Raw genomic sequence first — 19796 nt, 5'->3', positions numbered from 1 at the left:
CACTGGTACACAACCAGTCCCATAGCTTTTAAAGATGTAAGATTTTCTTTTTGAAGATTTGCCACCAAATTAGTCGTGATGCCTGCAAACGATTAATCGTGTCAAAATCAGAAAAATGGATAAATCCAACCTGCCTGGTTGAAATTTCAACCTTAATGTTTTAAAGTGCAACAACTGAGGATTAAGAAATATGGACACTGGAAGGTTTTCCCTCCTGAACGTAAAATACTGACTAGCTTCCAAAACTGTTCAACTTGAGTCCCCTCGATAGATTGTCTAGTGAGAATCATTATAACTGATGGCTAAATGCAGTGTCTGCAAAGTGCAGGTAAAAAGTCAAAGCATGTTTACTTAAAAATCAACATTTTCTGTGCTCTAATTATTTATCTCACAAATATATAGTTATAGAACATTTCCCCAAAGTCTTTTCATGACTGTCAAATAACTACATGACCTATATTTGTTTTTTTTATTGTGTCAAATTGCTATCAAACTGTAGCCAATATTGCGGGTCTTGTTATCATTTTCACATGAAATCTAATTATATTTTAAGGACTTTAACAGTCATTGGAGGACTGTAGGAAACATACACATCATATAAATGTAAAATAGACTTTCACAAAACAGGAAAAGCTCCTGTAGAAAATGTTTGTTTTGATCACTGACAATGAACAGACTTCTGTACTGGTACAACTCTTTAAACGTCACACTACTGTTATCTGCTTTCATTTCATTTTATTATTTATGTAAATTTAGCTTATTTTCCTCAAATAAAGGCAATCTAAGTTTAACTTTGCCATCTCAGACTTTCAGAATTGCGTGAAAAACATTATGAATGATAACTTAATGTAAAAAGTGACACCAAATTTTAATCTGAGCACATTAAAAATGAGACAAAGGGACAGGAAGTATCAAGAAGAAGAGGTTTTCCTGTTGATTCCTGCAGTACAACAAAACACTGGACCTCCAAGTGTCAGATAAACAACTAAAAACATGAATTTAATGGGAGGAATTCTCTTAAAATGACTTTAAATCATTCATCATCACTGCTAATTTGCTGACGGCACATTTAAAGAAAACCTTCCATGTTTTAATTGTAAGAAAAACAAAAATACTTAGTCGGAGTTTCAGTTGAAAGTATACTCAGTCTGGAAATGTGAGATGCTGTTTTTGAGATGTAGTGTTTTAACAGAAAGCATATTAAGAGAATGTGAGGGAACACTTGAGCAAAGGATGGAAGTACAGTACGTTTTTAAAACTACAGCCAGAGCTCTGCACCTGAAAGCCTTTTCACTGACATGACAAACTGTTCAGTACGTTAACGTTGTGACAAACACTTCCTGTTCACCGCAGTACCGGCATTGTGCAAAACTTCCTCAAAAACACTGTTTGGGTGCAGGAAAAGAAGCAAAAGCTAACTAAAACTAAAAATAGTTTTAAATATTTTCCAATGTCACAAGTTCATCAGCAAACTGTCGTTACAACTGTTTCTGGTCCAGTCCGTGTAAAGACGTGTAAAGTCTCACCATGACAAACTAAAAACATGTTGACATTTTATAGTATTTTTCGGTACAAGATGTGAATTTAAAGAATAAAGCTGTCATTTTCTATTTTTTTTTACTGTCAACAAATCTCATGTTTGGATCCAAACCAACAATGAACTGATCTACTAACACGTATTGTGTGTGTATCCTGATATATCTTATTCCTCTGTGCTTTAGACCTCCGTTGTTGTCCAAAAACTATTAAAAACACATCAATAAGCCACACCGCTGCACTGGGTGACATGCTCCTTCACCATGAAGATTACAGTCACGTTAGTTTGTTTAGAAACGGCTTTAAAGACTAATAACAGCGATCATGTTTTCAGAGTGTGAGGCAGACGCCACTGAGCATGTGCAGGAACCTAGTTCTGTTTAAGGCTCCACTAGCTTGTTGTGCTACATATCACAACTTGACTTGACTTTGTATTAATATTATTTACAATGTACAGTTTAGTGATGTAGCCGTTATTAGTCTTTGGAGCCGTTTCTAAACAAACTAACATGACCAAACTCTTCATAATGAAGGAACATGACTCATTGACGTGTTTTTGGACGACAACCGAGGTCTATGGAACAGAGGAATAAGATATATCAGGCTTTCGATAAACACACAATACTTTTAAGTAAATTAGGTCATTGTTGGTTTGGCTCCAAACATGAGATTTGTTGACAATAAGAAAGATATAGAAAAATATAGAAAACCGCCAGCAAAATCCTTTAAATATTGTAAAATATACAGCTACTGTTGGACTGATAGCTTGTGTTTGTAGTGTATTACTGAGCTCTAGTTTTTGTTTGCTTTCATTGAGATATTTGCTCTTAGTGTCAAGCTCAATTGTGTATTTTAAATCGATTAAATACAAATTATGTATAAAACCTCACATTACAATTTTCAAAAAGGCAAGTCAAAAAAAAAAAAATGGTAGCCTTTGGAAAAGGTCAAGTAGTCAGTTAATAGACTAAACCAACAATAGTGTTCTTTATGTAAAATGATCCGGTTTAAGCTTCAAAGCTCAGGGGATGTAAAATATTTTTGAAAATGCCTTTTTGTGAGAATTTATTGGCAATAAGACTTTATGTGCAACATAAAAATGAACTTTTATAAACATTTATAAATAATTAAAGGTACCTACAGTGTCATAAAACTAAATATTCTGTCAGAATGTCTCAAAAGTGGCAATTTTTGGTCCTTTTCACAGAGGTGGTACAAGGAGGCTTCAGTAGAGTTAAATTAAAAGAAACTCTTACAAACATTATAACCACCACTAAGACTCACTGTTTGTCTGTCTGTTAACACAGTAACGATCAAAAACCCCGACCCAGCAGTCATTCAACTCAGAGCTCCACATTATCCCGTTTTAATTCAGTTTTCTAATCTCCTCTGGCTCAGAATGAGAATAATGTTCTTCTTGGTACCGTTTGTTTCAGATAAATGTAGTTTTATGCTTTAATGGGTTAGTTAACGTGAATTAGTCCTCTTCTCTAAACCTGCTGAGTGAAGACTTTTCAGTTTGAATGTTGTGAGCTGGCCTGATTTTTTTGAAAAAAAAACTGGTAAATGTAATGAATGTAAACACTGAAACATGATAAAATTTTTTGACAAAGTTTACGCAAAACATCTGTGATCAGACAAAAAGAGGAAAAGCTGAAGTCGTGGCTCTTTGAAGCGCGTGTCCAGCCATCTGGATGATATTCTCTCCAATGGTTTCCGTCACTGGGATCGATTTGGACCATCTAACATCAAACAATCGAGCTTCGAGGTTGGAGTTTTGGACAGTCGAACCGAATCCGTGAAAAGAAAAGAGTCCAGTCAGGAAGAAAATCTTTCTTACAGTCTAATGTAACTGTCAGTTTTAAGGCAGCGAAGGTCCGTTCAGCTCCCAGTCGTCATGACAACAGTGAGCACAGCGAGGTCTCGGTCGCCAGGGTGACGTTACATCGGAAACAATCCCATCACACCTCAAGAGTTCCTGTTTCTCCAATTTTGCAACCAAACTAGGAATAAAACTGACCAAGCTGATTTTGTTGAATTAAAAACTATCTGGAAATTGAAATATTCAGTTTTTTTTAAATGAAATACGGCAGACTGGAGCGCCGTCACCGCCGCGTGCAAGTGCGTTTTTGTCTGGTTAACAAAGCAGGAAAACCCCTCTGTAGTGTTATTGACAGGTGGGGGAGCCCCAACGATTGTTTGTTTCAGGATTTCCACGTCAGAGAAGTGAAATGTAGTTTTTAGGCACGATCCCACGCTTCCCGCCCACAACCGCCAAAATCCACTGCTCATCCACAGATTCCACCTGCGTTATAATGTCACCAACCTGCAGGAAGAAGACAGAGAGGAAGACAGAGATTGGACTTGTTAGTGAAAACAAACAAAAACATGAAGCTGTTGTCGTTGACTTTAGGTGAAAAATAAACAATTAAATATGACAGATTTGCCTGAATTTAATGTTTTGTCATTGAATCTGTGTCCAGAATAAAAACATAAAACTTCCTCATAAATAAATATCTACTCATCACACACACACACACCTTTAGTGAGAGCTCGTCCTCGCTCTCTGCGATGAAGTCAAACAGAACCTTGGCCACGCCCTTAACCGCTGACTGCTGGCCTGGGATTGGCTGAGCTGGAAACAGGAAGAAGAAGTTGTGGTTAGAAACTTTGGGAGCCACATGCACACACATGCCTGCACAACACACCCACCAAAGGCTGCAACTAACAGTTACTTTCATTATTAATTAACCTGTCAAGTATTTCTTCAATTACCGTATAGACCTGAATATGAGAAAATATTTCATCCTGAATATTTTGTGTCTCATATTTGTTTCACAAGATCAGAGATTCTCTTTGAATGAAGCGAGCTGTTATATTATGGGTTGTTTGTAGCCTTAATGTTGCTAAGCTTGCGAGTGTATTCAAGTCTGTTTATAGTCAGTCTGCACTCAAAGTGTTTGGTTAGATCAATTTAACCCGCGGGAGTGTCTGAAGGCTTGTGTAATGTGTTTTTCTGCTACAGAGAAAATATATTCATGACGAGTGAAAGTGAGTTCAAAGCGAATCCTGACAGCTTTACTGCAGAAAACACCACCAAGGACTGAATCATCCCCGTCAAACAGCCAAGAACTACTGCTGTCAGAGACGATGAGGAGCTCAAACAGACAAACAGAAAGTGAAAAACTCTGGAGAAAATCATTTTTTAATGCATCCAAGAGTCTGTCAGGAGAGAGTGAGAGTATGTAACTGATAGAAAAGCTCCATAAATGTGGGATTTACGATCTGCTTTAATTGTGTTATTTCACTTTTAGTGGAGAAATAGAAAGAAAAGCGTCAAGGATGAGGACTCTAACACTAAATCAAGGGGCAAAGTTTCCCAACAGGATGAGTATGAAAGTGTTTTGTATCTTCAAAAAGTCTTTTTACAAAAACAAGTGCTGAAAAAAGGGTGGTCGTCTTATGATCATGGTTTTATAATCTCTTAATCCAATCTAATCTATTAATCATTTAGTCAAATGAGCCTGAGGCGACGTCTTTAAATATCTTGATTTGTCCAATGAAAAGTTCAAAACTACACAAAAGCAGCAAATCCTCACATCTGAGAGACTGTAACCAGAGAACGTCGGATGATTCTTTCCTTAATAAACAGCTTAAACAACAAAGAAATGATCAAAAATGTGACTTGTAACGAGGGACAAACACAGGCAGGTTCCTGGCAGCAGTTGGTTCACACCCACATCTGTCTCAGTAACGCTGAGGAAAGCATCGGGCTGAAAGGCGTCGGATTTATTGCTGCTGTGCATCATTTTTTAAGAAAAAACGCCCAAAAATGTGATGGTTGCAGCCAATAAAATGTGATGATTTGAAGCTTTTTTTAGTGTCAAACTGAACATCTTTGGATTTTGGACAAAACGAGACATTTGAAGACGTCGACTGGGGCTCTGAGAGATGATAACGGGCGTTATTCACTATTTTCTGACATTTTATAGACAAAACAATTAATCCATTAATTGAAAAAAATAATTTCCAGATTAATAAATAATGAAAATAAACGCAGCCCTAGACGAACAAACATTTTCTGCCCTGTGATTGGCTGAACTGTCTGTAATATCCTGAGTGATAAAAACCCCACCCGTCTAGCACAGTCAGGAGTATAAAACAAACCATCCGCACAGTTTTGTAAATACTTCCCTTCACCTGCCACACACACACACACGATGAGGCATACACTAACAAACGGTGTGTCTCTGCTCTGTATAAGTGTGTGTACATATATTTTCTGTACTACTATTTTCACTATTTGAATATTTTTTGATATGTATTCTCTTATAATTTACTAATTTATCTTTTCTTGCTGCCTTATTCAAGGTTTCAAGGATTCAAGGACCTTTATTGTCACCTCACCACTGTTACATTTATGCTTTTCAGTTTCAGATATTACCTTTGAGGTGGTGTTTCCCTGTGTTTGGTGAAAAAGGTGTAAATGCAAGAGGAATAGTGTGCACGGTTGACTTAGTACAGGCACTAAAATCACTTGCAGTATCACTCAATTCTTTTAAAATAGGTTTTATTAAATCTTTTTCTTCTAATATATTATTTTTTATTATGGATTTATTTATTTTATGTACATTTTAAAAGCCACCTTGTTTTAATTCTGGTATTTCACTAATGGCTGAGATATTACAAACATATTACTGTGTTTATGATATTTTATTATGTTTTTTCCTGATGTATTTTTGTGTGTTTGTACCCTGGCAGGGCCGTGTGAAGGCAGCGGGGTAAAGTCCCTCCTTCCCCTCCAGTCTTCCTCTCCTCCACTCGGAGTCGATGTGCTCGGTGACTCGGATCAGCGCCCCCTTGTGGAAAGACAGATCCTCCGCAGTCTGACCGGGGAAGTCGAACAGAGCCACGGCCCACTCCTCCGCCTGCACACAAACACAAACACAGATTTAACTCATTTTTACTACATTTAAATGAAATAAAATGTACATTTAAAAAGGAAGAGAAATATTACAGCATGAGAATAAATTAAAAGCCTAATCAATAGAATTTATGAGTGAAAAACATTAATGAGCAAAAATGAATTTACAGTAAATTTATACAATATAAAGTGAATGAAAGTAGAAAGAAGTAGAAAAAGTGAAACATACACATGAACATCTGATATAAAAAGGACGGATGTCTAATATTTAAACACATATTGATCATGATTTCTGTCTGTGAAACACTCACCTCTGTGTTCAGGTCCTGTGAGGACTTTGGTGCTGAAAAATGCAAAAATAATCATAAATAAACATTATATGCAAATCCAAAGATGCAACAGCCTTCATTTATCAGATCATTTATGTATCATGAGCAAAATGTAGATAGAAAAGACTGAAGGAAGAGAATTAAAAGCTTTGTATACGAGAAGAAGGGTTTAATAAAACATATCAAACCCTTAAAAACACTTTTCACTGTTTAAAGACGATTAAAGAAGTAATTCAACAATTTCTATAGTGTTTTATATTTTTATTAAGATATATAGGTTTAACAATGAGAATCACAGTTAAAACATAGAAACATGATAATAATAATAATAATAATAATAATAATAATAAATGTTCTGTGCATCTCAATGGATGAAAAGAAGAACAATCCATACTTTCTACCTTTTTAAAGGTGTTTTTATATTATTCAAAGACCATAAAAACAAGAAACAAACTCACAGAAAAACAAATTCTTCACCAAGGGAGACGAGTAACTCACTTACTAGAAAAATTTAAAAAGAAAATTACGTCTAATTAGCTGTGTCACCTGTTAGTATGAGCCTGTATTGTATATTTTTAACCATCAAGAAAAATCAATCAACTAAAACAAGAAGGAAGCTGAAGAGTTTAATAAGAAGAGAAAGAAAAGGAAGGAAAGTAAACTCTGCTGCTCACCGGTACTTTCTATCACTGTCGTATCCGTTGATGTAGTTTTCGCCGTTTCCCCCGGCAACGGCGCCGGCTGCGGGAGGGGCTCCACCACTTTGGCGAAGTTCAGGGGGAATATTCCGATTCGCCCGTGGATCTGGCCCCGCCCCCACTCCTGCCCAATGACCTCTAGGAGGGCGATGACATCACCCTGGGAGAAGGTGAGCTCGTCCTCTTCCTCGCCCTCGTAGTCGAACAAGGCGACGCACCGAGGACCACTAAACACACACACACACACACACACACACACACACACACACACACACACACACACACACATTTAGAGACATGTGGAAATCATTTCACTCTTTTCGTTTAAATATACAGAAGTTCCTGTTTATGTGTTGAGGTTAAACGTGTCGTGTGTGTCGGACCTGACAGGAGGAGGATCCGGCTGCTCTTTGGGTTCAGTCGGCTGCACAGGCAGGATGGACTACGAAGGACAAAACATCAGTTTAGTTTAACTTTGTTCATCCTGGACGCAGATATTTCATCATTTCCCCGGTTTGAGTCCAGCGAGGGACGTTTGTTGCTTGTCATCACCTTCTCAGAGCTGAACGTTAAGGCTCACGTGGAGTTCGTCACCAAAAAAATCTGCACACTGTCCTGCTGGAAAGAAAACGCACTTTTCTTTCCAGCAGGACAGATTATTCTAGTGTTCTCCTATCAGATCTACCAAAAAAACAGTCATGAATCAGTTATAATTGATCCAGGACTCTGCTGTCTGACTGTTGGCAGTTTCTGTATTGATTGTAAAACCTTTAACTTGTTTTTGAGGCTCTTCAAGGACAGTTTGTCCAAAGAACTCAGAGAAGTATTGATTTCTTTACACCTAAACTTAAAACCTGCTTTTTTTAGTTGAGCTTCTGATTAAAATGTTTTATGGCCACTATTATTATTTATTATTATTATTTATTATTATTATTTAACTGTGTCTACATTTAAGACTAAAGGGGATCTTGTCTTTGCTGTTCAGGCTGCCTGAGGAGCTCAGAGTCACTAAATCACAATCTTCCCTTAAATCACTTCTCACAACTAATTTTTATCAGCTTATGAATCATTTTTATGTTTTTTTATGTGTGACATCTTTCTATGTTTTACAAACTGCACCTTTTAGATATTTATCTTATGTTCATGCAAAGCACTTTGAACATTTGTTTTTACTGATGTCTGTCATTTTATTCCTTTATTTCATTTTTTATCGTTTGTTTTGTGTAAACTTTGTAACATTGGTTTTCAAAGGTGCTATACAAATAAAATGTATTATTATTATTTATTGTATTAATGTTTATAAATGTTTTATTCACTCTTATTGATTTTATTTGTCAGCTTTTAATCTATTTTATCTAGTTTTTATTTAATTTTCTTAATCTATTTGTTTCATTATTACATTTTAATCATTTTTATTTCTCATGTGCGTTAGTGTGTTGCTGTTTTTATTGTTTTTATAGTTTACATTTGTTCTTATTATGAGCTTGAGCTAACTTGTATTAAAGGTGCTATACAAATAAAGTTTGACTGATCGCTTCTGTTTTCCTGTCTGTGTCGACAGAACACAGTTTTAAAAAAGTCAAACATGTAGAGAGCACGGTTAGAGTTCATCCATCTGTTCCTTCAGTGTGATTTAAACTATAAACAGTTTGAAAATGTTTAAATGTGTATTTAATTTATCAAGTTTTCAAACTGTGTTTGTTACATAAATTAGACAAGAAAATGATGGTGATGTGTCTCATTATGATTATTATTATTATGTGTTTAATGACACTTGAGTGACCATTTTATAATAATTAACATTATATAATTTCAACACTTTAAGGCTTTAACAAGCTGTTTAAATACCTGAGACTCTGATAGGTCGAGGGCCTCCAGGGCAGGTTTTGATTGGCTGTCTTGATCTGGGACAGGCTCTGGTTGGGTGTCCAGGTCCAGGAGACACTGTGATGGTTCGATGAGAGTAGTGACGGCAGTTTGGCTCCTCCCCTCACCTGATAGAGGCTCAGAGGGCGGCGGGCTCGGGTCGTCCAGGACAATCAGGACTTCCTGTTTCTAGGATATGAACATATTGGTAAATTACACACCTTACCGCTCAAATCTATGAGCTTTTATTTTTTGAATGTGTGTGTGTGTTCGTCCGTACTGCGTAGCTGTTATAGAGAGGGTGTCCTGGTTTAGGGCGGGGGGGCAGCGGTGGCCCTTTCTTTGGTGCCTTCTGACCCTGCGTCTGATTGGATGTTGCAGAAGACGCCGTCTGTGAAGGCGACGACTGGCTGGCTGGAGAAACGGAGGGAGCAGGACTGGTTTTGGAAGGAGGAGGGATCTGGTTAGCCGGGGGAGCTGAGTTGATGGATGGAGGCGGCGGTCGACCAGGGGTGGATTTGATTGGCGGAGGGCGAAGGGGGAGGAGCTTCACACTTGCAGGCCTGGAGAGAAAGAGATACGAGTTACATGAAATCGCTTTATGGTACAAAACAGGAAGAGAGAACAGAGCAACAGCGATCTGTTTGCGGTCAGATCTGACAGCAGACATGCAAAATAAAAAAATAAAAACTTTCCGTTTGTTTATCTTGTTATATAATCAAAACACTGAAAGAAACCAGACCAGCCTGTATAAACAACGAGAGGAATTCTGGGATGTATCTCGTCTTTGAGGGCGAACATTCAAGTGTAAATAGTTTGTGCAAAGGCCGAAAATAAAGGATTACCCATCTCTCAAAGCAGTTAACTATGATGCTACGTACTAGAAATACATAAATATTTTTAAATTTTGTGATTATTCTTCTCATGAAGTTGAATTTTCTAACCTGCCTGGTATTTCTGCCTTTTTTTAAGAGTTTTATACAACTCCAAAATTTCAGATATTGGACATTTTGGGTAACTTCAAGGGCAATTTTTTCAAATGATGGGAAATACCTGATTACTATGTTGGGTGACAGACCAATATTTAATGACTCTTATTTAAAAAAAAGTGAAGGGAGCAGCCGAACTTATAATACAAGAACATTTAATAGGTAAAAAATATTCACACTGAGTTTTAATTCTAGTTCCAGATTGTAACTGTGTGAGTATTTTTATCCATTTAATGCATATTTTATTTTGAAAACTAAAAATTGTGCAGGTACAGAAGCCTGACGGAGCAACATTAAGTATTTGTTTATTTACAAGAGCAAAGGTAATTTTACATTTTTTAGGGGCGTTTTGCCTCACGCCCCCGTTAATTTCCGACCCTGATCTACATCAACACTGCACTGCAGACTGACCTCTATGGTGAATGTGTTATTAAGTGTATTTGGGGTTAAAGCAGCTACAGACTCCCGCAGCTGCATTTGATATTGAAAATAATAACTGCTTGGTGTAAAAGCCCAAAACAAGCAACTATTAGTGGAGGTATATTTACTTTTTTATGACTTCAGGGAGAAGTTCACAACTTTTGAAGTCTGTCTTAAAACAATAGTCATGTATCCTTCTGAACATTCCTCCTGTTAATACGGACCAATAGAAGATCCCTTCATAAAACGCCTCTATGTAAGCGATGGGCCCAAAATCCACAGTCCTCATTCTGTTTTGAGGCTTCAGCAGTCTGAGTTAGTCAAACAAAGTGGATTATCTTCCAAAGTAAATGTCTTTTTAGTACAAAATCCCCACTTTTTTTGGTTTCCCTGGACAGTGTTTCTGTTGATTTTGCCCCCATCACTTATACTGGAAGCACACTGGGAAGGGAGCCGGTAAGTATGAAGAGGAGGGACGACTACAGCAAGAAAAACATGTTTCAATGTTCATTTGGGAAGCTGCAGATTGATTGAAGACAGACTTTAAAAAATGCAAACTTATCCTTTAAACTAGACCATAAAAAGATGTTTAGATGACAGTGAAATTAACCAGAATATTGTAACATAATTGCTATCAAATTACTATTATTATTAAATTAGAGTTAAAGTGCTGAATGTCAAAGGATACAAAACTATCAGGCCAAACACAGGCTCTTTATTTTTGACTTCTATCTTTGCAGACGGTGCACATCAATGAGTGTCAGTGCTTGTCTTTTAAAATTATTTTCAACTAACTGCTGGAATAACAAGAAACTGGGAGAAACAGTGACAATCAGAGCAGAGCACACTCGCTCCCTTTGTTCCAGAGCAACGGCAGAAATCTGAGACTCAGCCAAACACAGAGCAGCCTAATTCCTATTTAATTAACAAATCTTTTCACTTTTATCAGGCAGTTTGATTCATCTTCATCCTAGATCTTTCTTACCGCGGAGGAAGAGGAGGGTCTGAGGAGTTTGTGTTAGCAGGGCTGGTAGTTTCTGCTTTGGTCTGGACCACAGGGCCTTTCCTCAGGGCTGGAGCCGGAGCCGGAGCCGGAGCTGGAGCTGGAGGTTTGGACGAGGCGGGGACGGGGCCCGGTCCAGCTGGTTTGGGGGCTATAGCCGGGGCAGCAGTTGTAGGTTTGGCTGCTGGGACCGGGTTTGGATGTGGAGGTGTTGGTGAGGCTCCAGCGGGTTTTGGGGCCAGAGTGGGAGCTGGAGATGGTAAAATACAAAAAACAAAAAACCTCAAAAATTGTCACATTTTGACTCCTAAAATCAAAACAATTCTCATTTATTTGCAAGTTAAACATCACATAAGAATATTGATATAAACTGAGTTTTTACATTCAGCTGCTTCACAGTAAAATCCCTCCAGAAAGATATTTGGTTTGATGCCTTCCTGTCATCAAATTCACACTGGTTAGACGACTTTTTACTGTGAAGCAGCTTCAGGCGAACAGTGTACAAGTGTGGAAGTGTTTCATGACTGAAATACAAGTTAGACTCTAAGTAATTAAAATGTTTGGATACTATAACACACACACACACACATTAAGGCTCATTATCAAATCAAACAAACAAACTTTAATTGTAAAGCACCTTTCGTACAGGTTAGTGCTTTACAAATGACTGACAAGCCGATAACAAGACAGAACAAATGTAGAAAGTACAAATAAAGATTAACACATGTGTAAAAAAAGAATAATAATAATAAAGGCTCAAACAAAATAAGATAAAACCAATAAAAGACAATGAAAGTTATAATAGGTAAGATGGAATAAAACATTTGAAAATATGAAAACAATAAAACCAGTGATTGGAATAAAATAAAAAACGGTCCGATATGAACAGTTTCAGCTGCTCAGAGTTCCTCAGGCAGACTGTTTGGCAGCAGCTCGGAGAATAAAAACTAAAAGCTGCCTCACAAACCGACTGTCATCTCCCCAAAAATATGTCTTTCTTGACTCATATTAGCTTAAATATAAGCACAGATTGAACAGCTACATGGGTAAAGATAGACCAATGACCTCACATACTGATGACCTACTTTAAGTCCTGTTGTTGTCAAGGAGTGATGACGAAAGAGCCACGTATCTGTTTTTGTATTGTTTCCTTGGGGCGCTGTACCAAATGTTCTGTTGCTGGTATTACATCTGTTACACAACTGAGTGAAGTGGAAAAGTTTCTCCATGTGTGTAAAAAAAAAAATAAAACAGCATGAAAACTCTTAACCGGCTACCTTGATTAAACAAATTAACGTAGCAGCCAATAAAACCTGATTAATTACAGCATGAGGAATTATCAGTTTAGCTGACCAATCATATGGCTCGGCTGAAAACACACACACACACACACACACACACACACACACACACAACTATGACACATCAAACTCACAGCACACAACAACAGTGGAGGCTTTTTTCTTCTCTCACAATCACAGCATTTTTCTTTCTCAGCGTTTGCGTTGCATAATATAAACCCTCTCTCTCTCTCTCTCTCTCTCTTACTGTTGCACACACACACACACACACACACACACACTCACGCGGAGCACATAAAATCATTCCACGTTTGCATATTTTCTGTCACATAACGAGCAAGTAAGATCTGTCTTTCTAAGCACTCAAACGCTCCATTGTATTAGAGCTACATGCAGCTTAGTGTCTCTCTCTCTCTCTCTCTCTCTCTCTCTCTCTTACCGCTGCCTCTGCGTGGTGAGGTCAGTGCTGCCGGTTTGGTCGGGATGCCTGGACGAACACTTGCTACTTTAACTGAAATAATAACAAAAACAAGAGGAAAATATTAAAAGTCTGTCCTGAACAAAAAAAAACTAAAAAATGCAGAGATATTAGTTGCCAGAGGACATCTAATGTCTGGTTGATTTATAGACACAGTACTACTTTTTATCACATTCTTCTTCCTTGTCAAGACCTGGTGACTACATTACCCACAATGCAACTCGACCACCATCAGTTTAGTCTGTGATTCTGGTGTGTTGTGCTAGTAGCTAATCTAATGTAGCCTGGAGCTGCTAGCCAGAGGTCTGGTAACCTTTAACCTTTCTGACTCGACACCCGCAGAGTTTTTTTTTTCATTTTCAAATTTGTAGTCTGAATCACCGCACCTGCAGACTGACGGACTTTACGGGTTCATTCCGAGGAAGTCTGCGAGGGCTGAGGTCTGTCCAAATCCACGACTCATCAAGCCCACAAGGGGCCTCAAGTGGACTTTCAGCAGACTTCCAGAGAATCCGCTTGGGGTGCAGACCACCTCATCAATCATTTAAATATCTATAATTATCATAATAATAACAGGATATGCAAAATATTTACTTTTGATGACATTTTTGTTGTATGATCGATGAAGTGAGGTTTGATAATGTCCCCAGAATAATCGTCCTTTAAGCTTAATAACATGGATTTCTTTATCATCATCTTCTAAACTAAACAGGCAAAGTCTGGTTTTTCTTCTTCTACAATGTGAAGGTCCTCAGTTGAGGATTTAATGTGTTTTTAAAGCAGCTGATCTGCACATATCAACACCATAAAGAACCGTTCAGAAAAACACTTTGAAATGAGTCACAGGGTCAAACGGTTCAATTAATCTCCACGGAAACACTTGAGGTCTTTGGTCTTGAGGTCACGTGATGATGGTGAACACATCACGGTACGTAGAACTGAAGTCCACGAGGGCTCAGTCCACAAGTCCACAGGGTGGACGTTTAGATTCAGCCATAGTTTTAAGCCCCAACGACACTGAGGCAATTTATCAGATTTTACACACAAAAGGCTTCATACTGCTATTTACACATATACAGTAGAACATGCAGTTACCCTTTTATTTAATAAATAAAATATAATTTGCTTCTAACAGGTGGAAATTACTTAGAAAGATGTTAAGTTCAGAGTCTGACGAGGCCTCTAATGTGTCAGCAGACGACTGGTTGGCAAACTAGATTCACCATTAAAAGCCAGACTGGGTAGTTTATCTGCAGACTTCACTGGTATCTGTCAAGTTTGAGACAAACAGATATATATATATATATATATATATATATATATATATATATAGATATATATATATATATATTTTGACATAGTCCAGGTTTGAGACACATACAACAAAAAAAAGCTCACAACTGCAAATTCAAAAATGAATAAAACCAGGTCAACCAAGTCAATCTGAATCACTCAAAGAGGTGTCGGGTCTGGAAACTCAATTATACAACTACAAAATTTATGATTAAATTCTGTAATTTAAGCCAACAACTGATAGTGGCATCTTTATTTTAACAGAACCAATTGAGAAGAATCAAATTTCTCCACCTGAAAACTGAGACAAAAACAGCTGAAAATGAAGCCAGTTTGTTTTAATCTCTGAGATGTTACTCATCATTTTTGTGTATGACGATTTAGTTTTGAGTAAAGTTACGAAGTACTGATGTATTTGGGTATTGGCCTGAAAACAAGGAACCAGCATGATATCAGCTGGTGTTTTCCTAATAAGTAAATCCGTGTTGCTAAACATACAGACACTATATTGCCAAAAGTATTGGCTCATCTGCCTTGACTCGCATATGAACTTAAGTGACATCCCATTCTTAATCCATAGGGTTTAATATGACGTCAGTCCATCCTTTGTAGCTATAATAGCTTCAACTCTTCTGGGAAGGCTTTCCACACGGTTTTGGAATGTGTTTATGGAAATTTTTGACCATTCTTCCAGAAGCACATTTGTGAGGTCACACACTGACGTTGGACGAGAAGGCCTGGCTCTCACTCTCGGCTCTAATTCATCCCAAAGGTGTTCTATCGGAATGAGGTCAAGACTCTGTGCAGGCCAGTCAAGTTCATCCACACCAAACTCTCTCATCCATGTTTTTATGGACCTTGCTTTGTGCACTGGTGCACAGTCATGCTGGAACAGGAAGGGGCCATCCCCAAACTGTTCCCACAATGTTGGGAGCGTGGAATTGTCCAAAATCTCTTGGTAAGCTGAAGCATTCAGAGTTCATTTTTCTGGAGCTAAGGGGCCAAGCTCAGCTCCAGAAAAACAACCCCACACCATAATCCCCCCTCCACCAAACTTTACACTTGGCACAATGCAGTCAGACAAGTACGGTTCTCCTGGCAACCGCCAAACCAAGACTTGTCCATCAGATCGCCAGATGGTGAAGCGCGATTAGTCACTCCAGAGAACGCGTCTCGACTGCTCTAGAGTCCAGTGGCGGCGTGCTTTACACCACTGCATCCGAAACTTTGCATTGCACTTGATGATGTATGGCTTGGACGCAGCTGCTCGGCCATGGAAACCCATTCCATGAAGCTCTCTACGCACTGTTCTTGAGCTAATCTGAAGGCCACATAAAGTTTGGAAGTTGCGCACTATGCACCTCAGCATCCACTGACCCCGCTCCGTCATTTTACGCGGCCTACCACTTCGTGGCTTAGTTGCTGTCGTTCCCAATCCCCTCCACTTTGTTATAACACCACTGACAGTTGACTGTGGAATATTTAGGAGCGAGGAAATTCTCCGACTGGAATTGTTGCACAGGTTCCATCCTATCACAGAGCGACCCATTCTTTCACAACTGTTTGTAGAAACAGTCTGCATGCCATGGTGCTTGATTTTATACACCTGTGGCCATGGAAGTGATTGGAAGACCTGATTTCAATTATTTGGATGGGTGAGTGAATACTTTTGGCAATATAGTGTATATAAACTGTATAAACTGTAAAAGTCATAAAGCCTAACAGTGGTGATGACTGAAATTTAAACAAGGATTAGCACAGCTGCAGCCGCTCTGCAAATAAGTCTGAAGTTCAGTCAACAGAACAAACTACATTGAGAGTTTATCAGCAGCTGCTACACATTCAGGTTATCTGGTAGATAAGCGGTGCGAGGAGGAAGCAGCACGCTCGCTCCTAACCACATGTAAATATTTGTAAAATGACCTGAAGTGAAATGAACTTCTGCACACCAGCAGACACAGAGGAGTTGAATGAGATTAACTTTTTATACTTTCCAGACCTACATTTTGCTGCTCAGTTCACAGAAACATCGACTTTAAATGAGAAAAATATTACACGTCACGACAGCAAACATGCCCATCAACAGCAGTTTGTAAATAAAAATATAGACCTGGAAATGTGCGTTTCAGAATTATACTCACCGGTTTGACTTGTGGCGTCCTCCGTCTCGTCATTCCCAGCATGAGTCTCCATCTGTGCTCCACTGCTGACCTCCGTGGAGGGTCTCGGGGGAAGAGTTAGGGTAGTACGCCCAGGTGCGGTGTTCTTATCCTGGGGTGGAGCTCCCGTGCTGGCCCTGGGGGCGACTAGAGGTCTGGGTGGAGGTTTGGGGTTGGCTGGGGAGGGGGTCTCGCTGAGAGAGGGGGTGAGTTTGGGTGGAGGGGGTCTGGGGGCCGGGACAGGGGCAGAGGCAGAGGAAGAGGAACTAGATGGGGGGGGTTCTGTAACAGGAAGGGGTTTGGGTGTTACTGCAGGTTTTTCTGTGTTTTTGGAGGGTTGGGGTGCCAAAGCCGGAGCAGATTTCGGGGTACAAGAAGGTGCTGGTTCAGCAGTAGTTTGAGGTTTAGAGTCTGCAGACGGGGTCTCAGGTGTAGTCAGAGCCTCGGTATTATCTGAGCCCGCTGTTGCCACTGGTACGACCCCATCTTCCCAGAATACCTTGCTGGATGGTTTGGGGGCATGTGAGAAGGTTTTGGGTTTCGGAGCGACCGTGGGAGGAGCTGATTTGGCCGGTTGCCCCTGGAGACGAGGGCGCGGGCGGGGCTCAGGTCTCTTTGTGACAGCAAAGCCCTCAATGGTCCCGCTGCCTCTGTTACCGTCTCCACAGCTCCCATCAGCCACCTGCTGCTGCTGCTGCTGCTGCTGCTGCTCAAAGGCCTGTATCCTCGCTTTCAGAGTCGCCATGTCCTCCCCGTCCTCTTCCTCCTCGTTCTCCGATTGGCTGGGCCCGCTGCTGTCGCTGCGTTGATCAGGGAAGCCCCAGTCGTCTGAGCTGAAGGCCTCGAGAAGCTCCTGCAGGTATTTCCCCTGATTCACTTCCTTGTTAGTGGTTTCACTTCCTGCTCGGGCGGCTAACGTGGCTAAACCGTCCTCTCGCAGTTTCACCAAAGTCTGAACTTTCACCTCGTTGCTGATTGGCTGCACACTGAGCTTGGAACGAGGGCGCGGCCTGGGACGTTCCAACGGGACTTGAGAAGGAGTGGTCGAAGGGGTTGCCGCGTCAACAGCAGCTAAAGGCCGATCCCATTGGTTGGTTTGGGCACTACCGGTCGAGGTCAAAGGTGAACAAAGGTCAGTGAGGATGTCACAGCACTGTGTGTGTGTGGAGGTGTGTGTGACTGTCTCAGAGCGCGTGTTTGGTACCACGATGTCACGGTCAAGGGAGGTGAGTGCTGATTGGCTGGCGGTGATGGCGATGTCTTCAACATGAGACGGTTTTGGAGGCTGGGGGAGAGGAGGCCGCGGTGGTCTGACTGGTCGTCTCACTAAACACAAACACAAATTATTTTTACTCACAAATAAAAAGAAAAAAATGAAGCAAAAAGCATCAAAATAACGGAGCTCCACTCACCCTGCGAGTCTTGAGGATCAGGAGCAGCTCCTGGGTCGGTCTGGGTGGCGATGGTTATTGTAGAAACTGGACGTGATGTGGATGAGGATGAGGAGGAGCACGAGGAGGAGGAAGAGGGATGGAGAACCTGCTCCTGTGTCTTCTCCCTGATCACCTCCTCATAGGAAGGAGGAGGCTGAGGAGGAAACACACAACGAAAATATTAAATCACAACAAAGATACAAGTAGAGCTTGACTAATACATAAGTCGATCAACAGAAACTTAATTAACTGTTTTGATAATTGATTAGTCATTTCTGTTATATAAACTTTTATTTGTCATTATTGAGTCAGTAAAATCAATATTTTTTGGATTTTGGACTGTTCGTCGGACTAAACAAGGTTCTGGGAAATTATAATGAGCCTTTTTTTGTACCATTTCTGACATTTTATAGGCAAAACAATTAAGTAATTAACTGACAAAATAATCCATTACTAAAAAAGTAATTAAAACAATTAGCTAGATTTTTTTGTACACTTTTGTTGTTCTGGATTTGTCATTTTCTCTGCAGACAATCAGTGTTTTCCATGACTTCATTCCAACTAGTTTGACAATAATAACTGATCATCGTGAACACAAAACTTGCACAATTCTGGATAAATTAAAAGCTACAATTTCCTCACTCAGCACTAAACATCTCGTAGAAGCAGCTTAAAGCTCACAAACTCAACCATTAACATTTAACAGGGTACAGATTCTCCACTAGAGGGAGCTGATCGGCCATTTTCAGAACAGTTCTGCACATGTTAACTTGAGCCGCTTGAGGGACGGAAACGGTAACAGCAGTTTAAACCTGCAGCTGTTGACATGTTGATATCGCCACCTGCAGGCAAAGAAAAGAACAACTGCTGCAATTTTAACACCGGTGACACCTGCAGGCAATGAGTCTTATCGCTTCACACCAAAATCTTTCCACTAAATTTCCCTGAAATCTGCTGAAAAGTTTTTGTGATAAACTGCTAACGAACAAACAAACATGACTGAAAACCTCCTTGTCAGAGATAAGAAGACCTTTAATAAAAGGACTTGATCTATATTAATATTCATTGATACGTCATCATTACCTGTATGGACGGAGGGATCGTGGATCCCCAGATCTGTGCAGCAGGAGGAGGGGGAGGAGGGAATCCTCCAGAAGCTCCAGGGAACCAGGACGTGGAGGCTAGTGGTTCAGCTGACAAGATGGTGATCTCTGGTCGCCTAGCAACAAATCCAAATAAAAGGAAGTCAGAAACGGAGGAATCAACATTTATAAAGACACATGGCGTGTTTAACAGCAGAGGGACTGATGTAATAGCTTAAAATTTCCAGTTTTTATAAACTAATTTTCCACAAAGGAAGTCTGTTC

The 19796-nt window shown here is 39.7% G+C and overlaps 1 protein-coding gene across 8 annotated transcripts in view; it reads right to left on the bottom strand.

The window, feature by feature from the left end:
- LOC121889578 (SH3 domain-containing protein 19-like) overlaps positions 1-19796 on the bottom strand; it is a 71777-nt gene that overhangs the window by 31596 nt on the left and 20385 nt on the right. For 6 of the 8 annotated variants that reach the window (XR_006093566.1, XR_006093567.1, XR_006093568.1 and 3 more), the window contains exons 5-16: positions 19513-19648; positions 18409-18583; positions 16979-18322; positions 13506-13577; positions 11748-12015; positions 9634-9916; positions 9336-9542; positions 7871-7929; positions 7464-7714; positions 6772-6803; positions 6290-6464; positions 4077-4171 (exon numbers count right to left, since the gene is read on the bottom strand). Coding sequence is in view for 5 of the 8 variants with exons in the window: in XM_042401627.1 (XP_042257561.1) it covers positions 4077-4171; positions 6290-6464; positions 6772-6803; positions 7464-7714; positions 7871-7929; positions 9336-9542; positions 9634-9916; positions 11748-12015; positions 13506-13577; positions 16979-18322; positions 18409-18583; positions 19513-19648 (3097 nt within the window). In the remaining 3 variants the exon portion in view is untranslated. Of the gene's footprint in view, positions 1-3131; positions 3863-4076; positions 4172-6289; positions 6465-6771; positions 6804-7463; positions 7715-7870; positions 7930-9335; positions 9543-9633; positions 9917-11747; positions 12016-13505; positions 13578-16978; positions 18323-18408; positions 18584-19512; positions 19649-19796 lie in introns of those variants that run through there. The other 2 variants (XM_042401630.1, XM_042401631.1) reach the window with 2 other exon arrangements.

The sequence above is a fragment of the Thunnus maccoyii genome, chromosome 22 (genome assembly GCF_910596095.1).
Source record: "Thunnus maccoyii chromosome 22, fThuMac1.1, whole genome shotgun sequence".
NCBI classification, from domain to species: domain Eukaryota; kingdom Metazoa; phylum Chordata; class Actinopteri; order Scombriformes; family Scombridae; genus Thunnus; species Thunnus maccoyii.
Note: the sequence above shows the minus strand (reverse complement) of the source record. Positions and strands in the feature narration are given on the sequence as shown.